The sequence below is a fragment of the Drosophila santomea genome, chromosome 3L (assembly GCF_016746245.2).
Source record: "Drosophila santomea strain STO CAGO 1482 chromosome 3L, Prin_Dsan_1.1, whole genome shotgun sequence".
Lineage (NCBI taxonomy): Eukaryota > Metazoa > Arthropoda > Insecta > Diptera > Drosophilidae > Drosophila > Drosophila santomea.
In genome coordinates, this window is record NC_053018.2 from 24,161,820 (window position 1) to 24,176,658 (window position 14,839).

The window sequence follows — 14,839 nt, forward strand, 5'->3', positions numbered from 1 at the left end:
TTCGCAAAATTTTTGCTATCGGAATGTTTCGTTTCTCATCGCTTATTGCTGCTCAAACATCTATTTTATTTTATTTGTCAAAATCAAACAAGGTGAAAAATGTCTTTATATTTGCCATTACTTGTTTTAAAGCCAGGAAAAGTTTGAAAGTCGTACTACGAATAGTTGTGTCCTTATCTTGCCAGGACCCAGCTCGCGCGTACAGCCACTTCAGGCTGGATCCGAAAACTTTAAAGCGTGTTTTCTCGAATCCACTTTTTTTTCAGTCGGTAATCACGATTGCGAACGAACCGCTACACGTATAAAGCTTAACTTAGACGTTTTTTAGATTAAAGGGTCCTGACAAGATAAGGACACTGTTTAGCTATTGAGCTTTTTCAATAGCTGTTGCTAATAATAATAAATCGAAGAAAGTTTGTTTATTTTCCGATACTGTTTATTTTGCGAATTGTTTACGGCAGCTAGGGCCGACAAAGAGCTATATCGAATGCGCCCAAGCTTAACGTAGGTAGATAACAAAGAGAACAAGGAATGAGCGCCGTACAGATAAATGCGTGCGAGAACAGCGGTTTGCACTATGGGCATCGCAACTGCTACCACTGACTACTTCGGCTTACAATATTAAAGAGTATGAGATTAGTCTACTGCACAGTTTTGGCGGCTGCGTGACCCAACATCCTCCCCCGTTGGAAGCTTGGCTTCCAACAGAGTCCTCAAGGGGAAGCAGACACAGCTTGTTCACTGCCCGTCTTATTACTCCAGACGCGGTTCTCAATTCTGCAACTCGACCGACGCCGTCTCTGCCAGGAATCAACTGCATGACTTTCGCCAAAGGCCATCTCATTGGGGGTAGATTCTCGTCCTTAACAAGAACGACGTTGTCCACGGCTACGCCAGGCTTTGGGGTGCGCCACTTGGAGCGCTCCTGGAGCAACGTCAAGTACTCTTCCTTCCATCGCGACCAAAATATTTGCTGAAGAAAGGAGATGCGCTGCCAAGAGTCAAGCCGATTATAGTTTAGGCCCGTTATATCTGGCTCGTCAAACGACGAAGGCGGACCACCATTGAGAAAATGCGCCGGAGTGAGGACGTCCAGATCGGCAGGGTTCTCTGAAATGGGAACTAAAGGTCTGGAGTTAATAACTGCCGAGATGTGGCTCACCAGCGTCCTCAGCTCGTCGAAGGTCAGAATCGCCGTAACCGCGGGCTTGTTGCGAGTATCCGACTTGTGAAAGAAGGGTCCACAGAAGTCTATACCAGCAACCTCAAAAGCGTGAGATCCTTCCAAGCCCTATCAGCCGCGGCTTAATCCGAAAACATCTGATGCATCAGTTCACGGCCTTGGTAACCGTCTTCCTCCCTCCAATAGGCCAATATTGGGATCGAATTGCACCCAGAAGAGCTCGAGGTCCGGCATGAAGATTGCTTTCATGGTAATGCGAAATAATTGCCAGAGTCACCGGATGGGAGCTTGGAAGGATTTTCGGGTGGCGGCCATCAATGTCCAATGACGAATTCCGGAGGCGACCGCCTACTCTAAGAAGTCCAAATTGATCCAGGAACGGCGAGAGCGAGGATATGGGACTAGACGAGGAAACTCTTCCCAGCGTTTTTAGGGACTGCATGTCCTCCCATAACTGCGCGCGCTGCACCAACCGCAGCATCATCTGAGTACCCTCTTGAATGTGTGCGACGGTGAGCCCAGGATCGCGAATTCCATTTCAAAATTTGTAAATGTATGCAAACACTCGTTGCAGTGAGGGGTAAGAATTTGCAAGTTTGGAGCTAGCAATTACATCCACGTACGGCGACTTTACGATAAACACACTTCGACGAAGCTCAAGCACCGGTTTGTCAGGACAAACAGCTGTTGGCCAATCTCTTTCAGGCTCCGTAAGATAGGCGGATCCATGCGCCCAGAGTGACGATTCGCTAAGTTCAGACGGCAGGGATCCTCTGGATAAGATGTCAGCCGGATTTAACGCTGTTGGAACATAACGCCAAGCCGTGACATCTGTCAGCTCCTGAATGGCAGCAACCCTATTTGCCACAAATATGTTGAACCTGGCGGGCAATAGTAGCGTCCTTTAAATACTTTCAAGCCAACTATTTCCCTCATGATTTTAGCCAGAAGATCCGCACCACAAAGCTCCAGCTTTGGTACTGTTATGGTCTTCAACGGAGCTAAGCGCGACATCGAACAAAGCAAATGGCTAAAACTTTGATTCCCTTTAGAAACCACATAAACGCAGACTCCATAGGCATCAATGCTTGCATCACAAAAACCATGCACCTCAAGACCAGACTCTGCGCTAAACACGAACCGAGGGAAACTAACATGACTTATTATTTCAAAGCGCCTGCAGGGTCTCAATGGCGACTGAAAGGCAGAGAACGAAAACAATAGCTGGTCGGAGGCGGGATCCCAAGCGAGACCTAAAGTTTTGGTGAAATCGCTACCATCTTCAAACTTCATGAATGACTCCTTGTCCTCGGCGGGCACACACTCCAGTACAAGCGGAATGTTAGAGCACCATTTCCTTAGCTTGAGCTTGCCCTTCGCAAGAATGCCAGCCGTCTGCTGCATTATGCTGATAGCATCCTTTACCGTGCTTGAGCCGGAGATAAGATCATCCACGTAAAAATCGCGCCGAAGGATTTCTGATCCAATGGGAAACGATGCCTGCTCATCGATTGAGAACTGCTGCAAAGCCCTTACGGACAAGAAGGAGGCTGGTTTGGTGCCGTAGGTAACTGTGTCGAGTTTGTATACTTGAAGGTCATCGATGGGGGAGTCCCTCCATACAATGCACTGCAAATAGCTATCTTCTTGCGAGACCCTTACGAATCGGTACATTTTACATATGTCTCCTGTAACGGCAACTGGGTGCGAGCGAAATCGAATTATGATGTGAAATAGCTTGGGCTGGATAACCGGGCCAGCCATTAACACATCGTTAAGCGAGTAACCAGTGGAAGTGGCAGCTGATCCGCTTGGTGGTAGTGCTATCCTCCTTCATGACGCAGTGATGTGGGAAAAAATATCGGCACGAGCTGACCTCGGAGGCAGGCACAGGCGACATATGTCCCAGATGACGATATTCCTTCATGAACGCCGCATATTTAACCCTCAAGCCAGGGTGTTTTGTAAGCTTCCTTTCCAGCGACAAGAATCTCCGCAAAGCCTAAGGATAGGAATCTCCTAAAGAGTCCAAATGGAGTTTTAGCGGCAACCGTACCGAGTAATCGCCAGCTTGCAGTCGGGTGTAATTTGTAATAAAGGGGGCCTCGCAATCTAGCTCCTCCTTAGTGGCTTGAACTATTGGGCCGCGACAATTTTCTACCTCCCAAAAGCGCTGCAGAAGTGAATCAAGTTCAACATCAATGCTGTTTTCCTTGCTGGCTGAAGAAGGAACGCGAGAAGCTATTAAGGCGCTACCGTAAGGGCGCGCGCAGCCTCCAGACACAACCCAGCCCAGACGAGTTTTTTGAAGCAGTGGCAGTCCTGGCAACAACTTTATCTGACCTACGCACAGCAGCTCATAAAACAGGCTAGCTCCTATTAACAGGTCAACACGCTGAGCTTTATGAAATTCCGGGTCGGCGAGCTGCAGGTTTTCTGGAATCTTCCAGTCCCCAATGTCGACATTAAAACTTGGCTGGCGATCCGTGATATTGGGAGCGATAACTGCTGTTATGCTCGTTGAGAAATCCGAAGTGACAGACCGCATCGTAATTCCTACCGAGAATCCATCAGTCGCGAATCCCCGATTCCAGTGACGGAGCCGGACGATCTTAAGTTGCAGTTGATTTGCAAAACGAGAGGTGACCAATTGCAGTTGAGACCCAGAATCTAACAGGGCCCTGCAGGGAACGAACAGTCCCGAATGATTCTGCACTAGAACGGTTGCAGTGGCTAGCAGCACAAGGTCACTACCGAGATCCTGGGCAATTAGAGTAGAAGAAGTCGAAAGCGGGGCAGAAGGCTCAGTGCGTGAGCTTGAAGACACCGGAACATGTGGCTGCGAGGAAGGCGGACCATCTAGATGAAGCAGCGTATGATGCCTGATTCTACAGGTGCGGCAGCGTCTCGAGCTGCATTGCTGTATCTGATGACCTGCCTTTAGGCAATTTAGGCAAAGTGCTAGTCTCTTTGCCTCGCGCAGACGATCTACTGGCAAGTGGTAGCAACTAGCGTCAAACGAATTCTGCCCACCTGAACGCCTGGCGCATAGGTTGCCATGGCGCAATCCACGGCCTCCAAAGTCCTACATCGCTGCTCCAGGAATGCAGCCATCGATTCCGACGGAATAAGGTTGGCAAGGACCGGATCCTCCAAGCGCTCTTCCCACTTAGCTTGGCTCGCTTTTGCTTTTGCAGCAGCACTTACACTTTAATGCAGCCAGCGATTTGCTCAGTGGTGCACAAACCCTTCAACGCACGAATTTGAGCGTTAAACTTGTCCGACAATTCCCGAATGCCACTGAACCATTCCGTACTACCTTTAAACCCAGAATCTCGGTGATGTGCCCCTGAAAACCGAGACGCCGATTATCAAACCTTTTTTGAAGCAACTCTAAAGCCGCTTCGTAATTGCTGTTTGAGATCTCCAATGATCGGATAGTTTCCAGCGCTGAATCACTCAAACATGACCGCAGATGTTGAAATTTCTCAATGTTGGAGAGGTCCGGATGGCTGTCGATTATGCTCGTGAACACTGAGTAAAAATCTGCCCAGTTTGCGTAGCCTCCGCCAAACGTTGGCAGCTGCACAGGCGGCAACGGCATCGGCCTCGGCCGCGGCTGCGTTTGATGACCACTACACTGGTGGGGCACAACACCTTCCGCTAGCGTTGAGTGCGGCGCGAAATGCACATTGCGTTTGGCTATTTCCGCGCGCACACTAGCCTTGAATTCAACGATGAATTCATCGAAACTCTAGCTCATTTCACTGCCAATTTCGTCGAAATCCAATTCCTCCAGTTCTGTATGCAGAGCATTGAAGGCACTTTGCAGCTCATCAATCTGCTCCAGCCTCACCGTAAGAGTGGGTTCGTCGTATCCGCTTAGCGTCTCATTAGACAGAGACGTTTGTAGCCTCTGCAACCTGCTGAACAGCTCATTGGCTTTGCGTTTTAAAAAGGTCACCCTGTTTTTGTCACTTTCAGCGGGCATAGCAACAAATCGCTTTCAATTCGGTTCAGCGGGAAGATGAGCACAAAATAAATGCCGAAAATGCAAGCGGAGTCAATGCACGTAACGATATATGTAGCAATGTATGTATCTGTATATGTAATGCTAGCTCGCTCAAACACAGCCACTATCATCGAAATCACCACTCACTTGTCCAACCGATTGCGATTTAATGTATTAATATTTATTTATAAAGGGATAAGTGCATTAATTAATGCATGCAAATTAACACTATCACGTCGGGGTCACCAATGTTTAGCTATTGAGCTTTTTCAATAGCTGTTGCTAATAATAATAAATCGAAGAAAGTTTGTTTATTTTCCGATACTGTTTATTTTGCGAATTGTTTACGGGAGCTAGGGCCGACATAGAGCTATATCGAATGCACAAGTTGAGTCTTTGCCGAAAAACGAAGAAGTGACAATTGGCGGGACAGACAGCCAAAATGCAGCGCCCAAGCTTAACGTAGGTAGATATAAAAGAGAGAACAAGGAATGAGCGCCGTACAGATAAATGCGTGCGAGAACAGCGGTTTGCACTATGGGCATCGCAACTGCTACCACTGACTACTTCGGCTTACAATATTAAAGAGTATGAGATTAGTCTACTGAACAGTTTTGGCGGCTGCGTGACCCAACAGACACAACTATTCGTAGTACGACTTTCAAACTTTTGGAATTAATAATATTGACTTTCTCAGTGTAATCTATTATTAAAATCTTGTAGTTTTGAGAGGCATTGGCGACAATGTTTTCAAAAGCAATTTCGAAATCCTGTTCACCGTTCAAATTTCTGAATTTAACTATGATAAGTTATTAAAAATATATTATAAGTGGTGCCTAAAATATGATATGATAATTAAAAAAGATATTTTTGAACTTGGTTTTGGAGTAATGTTAGAGAATAACAGGTTCTATTTATAGAACTCAAACTGTATTATCGGTAATTGATGATAACATATTAAATAAGATTGACCCAATTGTTAGTTACAAATCAAAACAAAACAAGAGAGAACGCTATAGTCGAGTTCCCCGACTATCTGATACCCGTTACTCAGCTAGTGGATGTGCGAAGAAGAAATTTCAACACTGACAGTTTTTGGCGGTTTGTGGGCGTTAGAGTGGGCGTGGCAACATGAATCGACAAACTTGCGCTGCTTCTATGTCTCTGGAGTCTGTATGCTTAATCTCAACTTTCTAGCTTTTGTAGTTCCTGAGAACATGGCCAGATCGACTTGGCTATTGATCCTGATCAAGAATATATATACTTTATATCTTCGGAAACGCTTCCTTCTGCCTGTTACATACTTTTCAACGAATCTAGTATACCCTTTTACTCTACGAGTAACGGGTATAAAAACATACTGGCTATCGTCGCGCGAACTGAGTTGTCTTTAAACGGCTACTCCACCATGGATCCCGAAAGAAAGGGCAGACTTATTCCGTGGATGTAGGCTCGTTTTATTCTGTTAGGATTAAGGGGTGTTACAGTTGGAGTTAACTTATTCCTAGATCACCACAGTGTGTCCTCCAAGCTTTTGCGCGATAATGAAAAATGCTAAGTATTCCCGGCTTATTGGAAACTTACGATGGCGACAATCAGAGTGCCCGCACACATTTTGGCTAATAATCCTAACATTTTCGGACTAGTCCACAATACAAAGATAAATAAAAATACTAACTATCGATTACAATGTACGATCCGGGACATCCCGACCCCGTGAAGAACCGCTTCACTTAAATCCAAACCAGCAAGTTTAGAGACGGGTCACATCATTGTCCCCGATTGGCCGTTGTCGTTCACGCGCACCTTAGCGCGTCTGATGACTCCATCAGCTCCGCTGTAGACCTCCTCCACGATGCCCTTGCACCACTGTCGCCGGGGGATCGAAGACGAAGGCCAGATCACCCTGGTGGATGGGCTCCGTTCGTCGGCACCAATTCTCGCGGCTCACAAACGTAGGTAGATATTCCAGGACCCACCTCCTCCAGAAACGGTCTCGTAGCAGGCGAGCAATCCTCCAATGCTTTCTCGTAGAGCATTCCTTGGGCAGCTCCGCATCCAATCCAAACGTATCCGGCAGATTGGCCACTCCCTTGAGTAGGTCATTAGGCGTCAACGGCGCCTCCTGGGTAAGCGGACGCGAGTTGACAATATTCTCCGCTTCAATCAGGAAACTCTCCAATACGTGGTCCCTCGGCGCAACTTCCTTCAGGGTATGACGCAGTACTCGTTTGACGCACTGCACCATGTGCTCCCATACTCCGCCCTCAGACGGGTTTACTGGGCAATTGAAGATCCATCGTATGCTTCTGCTCGACAACTCACTCTGAATCTTCTCCATCCGTCACCAAAGCGTCTGGCTTCCCTGTCAGCTCCCACGAAGTTATTGCCGTTATCGCTGCGCAGTCTATGTACTGGCCCTCTACGGCAGACGAAGTTCCTAATCGCGATTATGCAGGAATCCTTGTCGTCAAGCAAGTAAACAAGGCGACCCAACGCTTCTCCTTGTGACGGGACACAGTCACCAACAGTGGCCCAAAGTAGTCCAGTCCAGTGTACTTAAATGGCCATCCACCCGCATCCAATCTGTCCTCTGGATGGGGTCCCACTATTGGCGGCATCGGCCGAGCTCGCTGCAACTTGCACTCGTTGCACGATGCGATGACACTTCTCATCTTCGAGACCCAGAATCTCGTCCGGATCTCCGCAATTGTAGCATCGACGTTTTGATGCATCATCCTGGCGTGGAAGTGTCGCACAATCAGCTCCGTCAGTCTGTGCCTGTGTGACCTCCTCCTCGCACTGTACGGCATGCACAGTGCGGCATCAATTCTGCCGTAGACTCTCAGAATCCCATGTTCGTCCAAGTAGGGCACCAACCCTCGAATGTCGTTTGAGCTACCGACGTCCTTTCCACCTTCTGTCGACCTTATCTCGTCGTTTGCCGCAACTAACGCAAACTCACTGGGCATCTCTTCTTCATCCGGCACATCTGGAACGCGTTCAGTTCCTTGCTCAAGCTCCGGCCAGCTGGCTGCTGGCTGCCTCAAGAACGCAGGTCCTCTTAGCCACCTTGATTCCTGGCTAAGGTCGACCCCTCTCTGAGACCGCGTCTCATCATCCGCAGCATTGTCGGCTGTAGGCACCCATCTCCACTGAGAAACCTTCGACGAATCCCGAATCTCCGCCACTCGGTTGCCGACAAACTGCTTATAAGGGCGGTGCGTGCTTCCGATCCACCTCAGCACCGTCTTCGAGTCCGTCCATAGCACTAGGTCTGTAGTTCCAGCCGTGGGATCGACATGGTTCTCATGGACGCACACTTCGTTTTTGCGCACACGAAGCTCACCAGCACACCGTCGTCCTCATAGGTGACCCTCCAATAGGCCACCGCTGCGAGTGCTGCCTGACTAGCATCCACGAAGACGTGCAGCTCTATGGCCCGGACTGCTTCAAGTCCAAAGTAATGACGAGGACATCGAAAATATTCCAGGACTCGAACTCCACTCAGGACGCTGCTTGGCACTCGATGATACTCCACGTTAAGCCTGAAGTCATCCGCAGACTCCGACTGCTCCCTCTCTGAAGTGGAAGAGCACAGCGGGCAAAGGCTTATAGTGCTGAGGCCCTTTGTCCAGCGCCGAATTCAACGATGCTCCTCCAACTTTGGCTGCAGCATCGAACACAAGCCGCACCTTGTCGGGCTTGTTGGGGCTTTCGACACCAAAGTGTGGCAAATACCAAAGTCGATCGCTCCTTACCGCGACCTCATCCGGCTGCAACTTCCTCGCATATCCTTTAAGTACGTAATCCTTGATGATCCAGTCATATTCTTGCGCTAACGGCTTGTTGCGCTTAAATTTCCTCTCAACGTTGACCAGCCTCTTGTACGCCATCTTGTAGCTCTGTGGCAGTACAACGTGGTCGTCCTTCCAGAGCAATCCTGTCTGGTAGCGACGCCCCACTCTCACCAGCCCAGCTCGGTTGCAGCCGCGTACGGTCCCTCTCTAGAGAACCGCCTCGTTCTAAGTGGCAATCCGAGATGTCCATGATCCAGACCGATGTGCAACTTCGGCACCGCGTTGCTGTAAGGCTTCATCGGAAGACGCGCATGTCGCTGTACGCCCTGGACATCCTGTCGACTTAATGTCTGCATCGGCAGACTCAGGCTTGAAACGGCATAAACACTTATCTGCAGGCTCACCACGTTGGTAGGCTCTCTGGCTGCCCTACCTCCGAACCATTGGATGTTAAGCTGCCGACGCTCTCCTTGTACTCCAAGATCCCTTCGCAGCTCGTCATCGATCATCGTGACCGAGGATCCTTCGTTCAGGAGCGCAACGGGCAGTATGCGGAACAGTGGGCGTCCTCCTTAGGGAGCGTCCAGCTTAGGTTCCTTTGGGTGGGCAGTCCCGCTTCACGCGGAGCACTTCTCTCCAGGCTGTTTCTGAAAACCGCTGGCTGCTGGTTTCCTTCTTGGTCCATCCTGTGACCATCTCGTCGCGAAGGCATCCTGGCCGGGCTGCGTCTGGGAACTGCTGGCTGCTGGTTCCCTCCGTGACGTCTGAAACCACCTCGCAGAGTCGGTGCCTCTTCTCATGGCTCCACCTTCCAGGCGGCAAAGCTCCAACGAATTCTTGGCAATTCGTGATTCCGTGTTGTCCTCGGCAGATGGGACAACCTCCATGGCGATCATCCTGTTCGCCTTCGTTGTGGTCGACGCTCGCATGCAGAACTCGACGCCTCGGCTCCTTTCCCTCGCCGTCCAAAACCGTGCACACCACGTTTGCGTATTCCTGTAGCCACGCGTTGAAGTGGACTACAGTGGGAAAGGGCACAATCGTTGCAGCATGCCTGGCCCATTCTACTCGTTTGCTTTTGGGAAGCTTGGCCACAAGCTCCTCCATGAGAGTTCGGTTCCCGAGGTGCTGCTCCGCCTTCGCTGACTGCAAGAAGGCTGCCAGGTTGCTCACTCGGGTCGCGAAGGGAATAATCTTCGCCAGGTTGTGCTCCGGTCGGCCGAACCTAAAGCGCAGCTGCTCCATTACAGCGCTGACATTCCCGGGATGAATCAGCAGCGCCTTCACTGTCTCACGAGCTTCATCCTTCAGCGCCTTCAACAACCTCTGGTTGTTCTCCAGGTCCTTGCAGTTGTACGCTCGGGTCGTCTCCACGAACATACAACTGAAGATCGGCCACTCCTCAGGCTGCCTTTCAGGCGGTCCGCTCCAAGATGGCGGCTGCCCCGAAGCTCCACTATTGGCGCCAACTGCGCTTGGGTTAGCTGGGCTGGCGCGCAATTGGTCGCGCTTGGCGGGCAATTGGTAACTCTCTCTCTCTCCAGCTCCTTCTCTAACGCTGCGATTCTCGCCATGAGATCCAACGTGATGGATTGGTTCTGGTGCAGCTGCACCGGCAGTACTTCCAATCTGGGAAGCTACTGTAATGCTGGCATTGGTCGGGGTGCCAATGGCCGCTGTCGTGGCCCGCGGCCGGGTTCCTGATCCACTACGCGCTGGTTGCTGATCCGGTGTAGGGGTGCCAGCGCCTCCGATGAGTCGGGCACTCTTCCTGGGGGAATGCTGGATCTTCCCCAGATCCATTTTGGCAGCGTCCAAAAATGGCGTCTCCTACGTGTCCAATATGGCGTCTCCTACGCCTTGTGGCCGCTGTCTGCGGCCGCCGATGCTGGGCGCTCCTTGCGCCTGGTGACCGCTGGCTGCGGTCTCCGCCTATAAATGGCTACTCCACCATGGATACCGAAAGAAAGGGCAGACTTATTCCGTGGATGTAGGCTCGTTTTATTCTGTTAGGATTAAGGCTTATTACAGTTGGAGTTAACTTATTACTAGCTCACCACAGTGTGTCCTTCAAGCTTTTGCGCGATAATGAAAAATGCAAAGTTTTCCCGGCTTATTGGAAACTTACGATGGCGACAATCAGAGTGCCCGCACACATTTTGGCTAATAATCCTAACATTTTCGGACTAGTTCACAATTCAAAGATAAATAAAAATGCTAACTATCGATTACAATGTTCGATCCGGGACACTGGCTTATGAAGCTTTTTTATGTTAGCATTTAAGTCAGTTCGCTTTGAAAACTGATACAATAAAGAGCACAAGCTCATAAATCAAAACTCCGGCAATTCGCCGTATATATTTTTATTATCACGCTATCTGAGTTTCTAGGCCAGAAGCCTTCGTAATCCTCCTAATTCTACATTTGGATCTACAGCCTGCAATCCCGTGCAAAGACAGTTGCGTGGAAAACCTTAACTCCCGTATAATCGCCATGCCTGTCATTCACGGACTGCTTCGTAAGACCTTACAGAACTCACCCAATTTGGCTAACCAATCTATAGGATTGTACAAAATAAATAATTTATATATGAGAAAGAAGCACTCTATAATACTTATTTTCCTTGACGCGTTTCCGAACTTTCGATTGGAAAATACCTGCAACCAATACCACAAATATAGTAGCAATCACTCTCTGTTGGAAAGGGCTTTAAATTGCCGAAATTGTTTAGGCATGGCCTTTGATTTCTCGTCTTTGCGCTTAATTTATACCAGTTTGCACCCCAGCATAGTAACATTTTAATCGACAAGGAGACGAAGCTAAAATCGATAGTTTCCCAACCACTTCAATTGATACGTGATACTGTTTTTGACTTAAAATATCGACATTGAGATTCGTTTTCGTCTCGAAATCAAGAAGGGTTCTTCTCATAAGAATGTTTGAGTACACTTAGTACGCCGAGCACAGCCGAGATTCGGCATGCAGAATCCAAAGACATAGACGCAGCGCAAGTTTGTCTATTCATGCTGCCACGCCCACCCTAACGCCCACAAACCGACCAAAACTGCCACGCCCACACTTTTAAAAAATGTTTTGATATTTTTTCACATTTTTTGTTAGTTTTCTAAATTTTTCTCGATTGCCAAAAATCTTTTTGCCACGCCCTCTCTTACGCCCACAAACCGCCAAAAACAGTCAGTGTTGAAATTTCTTGGCACTTCCATTAGCTGAGTAACGGGTATCAGATAGTCGAGGAACTCGGCTGTAGCGTTCTCCCTCTTGTTTAAATTTCTATCGATATGCTTAAGAAGATTGTGCACGCCTACAAATCTTTTTGAGCTTGCGGCCTAAGCGCTAGTGATAAAGTTTATATTTTCGCGAGTAATGGCTTGTTTTCTATTTTTTAATTAATATCTATTTTTATTTTTATGCGTAGTTCAATTTCGTGTTGTCCCAAAAAAGGTGGAGGAGTGCAAGAGTGCCTTGACATGAGGGGTGATTCACCGCTTTTTACCTGTAGTCGCTGGTTGGATAAAGACGTAAGAGAAGTACGCGTTGTTTTGACGTCAACTTCATAATACCTTCCTCGTAGAAGCCCCCCCTCCTTATATGCGAAGAATTTGGACAGCCACTTTTTACAAGCCTCTTTTGAGTTCAACTTCACACCACCAAGGGCATTCGCCATGGACAGGAACAGGTGGTAATCACTTGGCGCTACGTTCAGGCTATATGGTGGATGCGATAAAACCTCCCATCCCCAAAGATGACTTCCACAGGCGTTGTCCTGGTGGAACACTACACCGTTCCTGTTGACCAATTCTGGACGCTTAGGTCGATCGCCTGCTTCAAGCGGTCCAGTTGTTCGCAGTAGATGGTAGAATTAAGCGTTTGACCATATGGGAGCAGCTCATAGTGGATGATTCCCTTCCAATCCCACCAAACACACAGCAAAACCTTCCTGGCCGTCAGTCAATCCCTTATATGATGTCACTGGCCTATTTAAATTCAAAGACAAAATATGTATTTGTGCAATCATCGCACAGAGCTTTAATTTCGCTTTATTTATATATTTATAAACGTCATTTTCTTTTTCCAATTTAATATTGATATTTTGATATTGATTCAATTAATTGATATTGTACGCATCGTTTTCGTACTCTGACAGAAGTTCTTTTGAAAGTTTTAGTTTTGATCTAATAGTTTGAACTGCATAATTTAAATCTATTTTAGTTTCTTGAAATAAAGTATAAGTACTTTATAAACATATCTTCGAGACATATTGAAGCCTTTACAATTTTAGACTTACAGTAGTTAATCAGTATAAAGGAATTATAATGAAGTTAGCCCAACTTGAACCACCAAGCTTACATAAAGCCCTGAGCCTATTTGTGATTCCATAGATACGCTTTTATATATATATATATTTATTATATTGGCACCTAATGTTTCCTAAAATATTTTACATTTATTTTTTTGAGTTCACGTTGCATTTGCTGTTCAGGATCTAAAGTTCTTTAAAATTTATAGACAATACTGTTCATATCATGTTTTAATTTTTTGTTTGAAATTCTAACGATTTCTATCTAGAGCGCGGAAGTTGGAATGCGAAGCATTGTTATGTTGGATGAACAAGGAGGTAAGATAATTTTACATATATAAGTTTAGATGTATGAGTTTTTCATTTGTAATATGCAATAAATTATATCTAAATATATGACACAGTATCACTTTTACAGCTATATTACGTTTTATTATAGATTATCCGTACATACTTTAAGGCATGTGTGTTGTGTTCTTTCAGTAAATTAAACTTGATCAACATGATATAATAAATAATGTAAAAACCTTTTTTTGTAGAGCTTTCACTTACAGGTGCATTAAAAAATTCGAATAAAAAAATCCAATATGCAGGCATAACAACTATTTTTCAGGTTAAAAATTCAAATTTTTTGGTTTTAAGATTATTGTGCTGTGTTAAAACGGACGTTGTTGCTTCCGCTGAGTTAAGCCAAAAATAAAAATAATAACTGTTTCGCACTTTTACTTAAAAAATTAAATGCTGCCTAAAAGCAGCTCCCGGATTACATTTGTTTTTTTTTCTGTTACAACTGTGGTGCTAGCTATTCGCAAGTGAAGTAAACATCTTCATCTGGGGGCCACATCTTTAAACTGTGGCATTCTCATTACCTAACGCTTTGATAGAAGATACCACAGATAAAGATATAGATGTTTACAAGGTCCTAGAAGGTCGATAGAAATTTACAAGACCAATACAAAAATGAAAAAATATTAAATCATTTTTCAAAAGTGTGGGCGTGGCAGTTTTGGGCCGTTTGTGGGCGTTAGAGTGGGCGTGGCAACATGAATCAACAAACTTGCGCTGCGTCTATGTCCCTGGAGTCTGTATGCTTTATCTTAACTTTCTAGCTTTTGTAGTTCCTGAGATCTCGACGTTCATACGGACAGACAGACGGACGGACAGACGGACGGACAGACGGACGGACAGACGGACATGGCCAGATCGACTCGGCTATTGATCCCGATCAAGAATATGTATACTTTATATGGTCAGAAACGCTTCCTTCTGCCTGTTACATACTTTTCAACGAATCTTGTATATACTCTACGAGTAACGGGTATAATTAAGTTATTAAAAAAAGAATACACTTTGTCACAAATGATAGATGCCTTCAAGTCGATGAGAAAACTAATATGCAGTCGGAAATGATCCGTTCTGAATCGATAAAGAACCCAGAAACCGAAGGAGTAAGGAAAATCTCAACAGGGCATATGAACTCAAATAGATGCTTGGAATATCCAGGCGAAAACAAAAATGCAGCAAAG

General features: G+C 46.7%; 1 protein-coding gene across 6 annotated transcripts in view; it reads left to right on the forward strand.

Moving 5' to 3' along the window:
• The window catches only part of LOC120447785 (synaptosomal-associated protein 25), a 237,543-nt gene that overhangs the window by 72,129 nt on the left and 150,575 nt on the right, over positions 1 to 14,839 (forward strand). For 2 of the 6 annotated variants that reach the window (XM_039629340.2, XM_039629342.2), the window contains exon 4: positions 13,583 to 13,631. The exons of the other annotated variants lie outside the window; for them this stretch is intronic. In XM_039629340.2, coding sequence (XP_039485274.1) covers positions 13,583 to 13,631 — 49 coding nt within the window. The remainder of the gene's footprint in view (positions 1 to 13,582; positions 13,632 to 14,839) is intronic. 6 annotated transcript variants of the gene reach the window in all.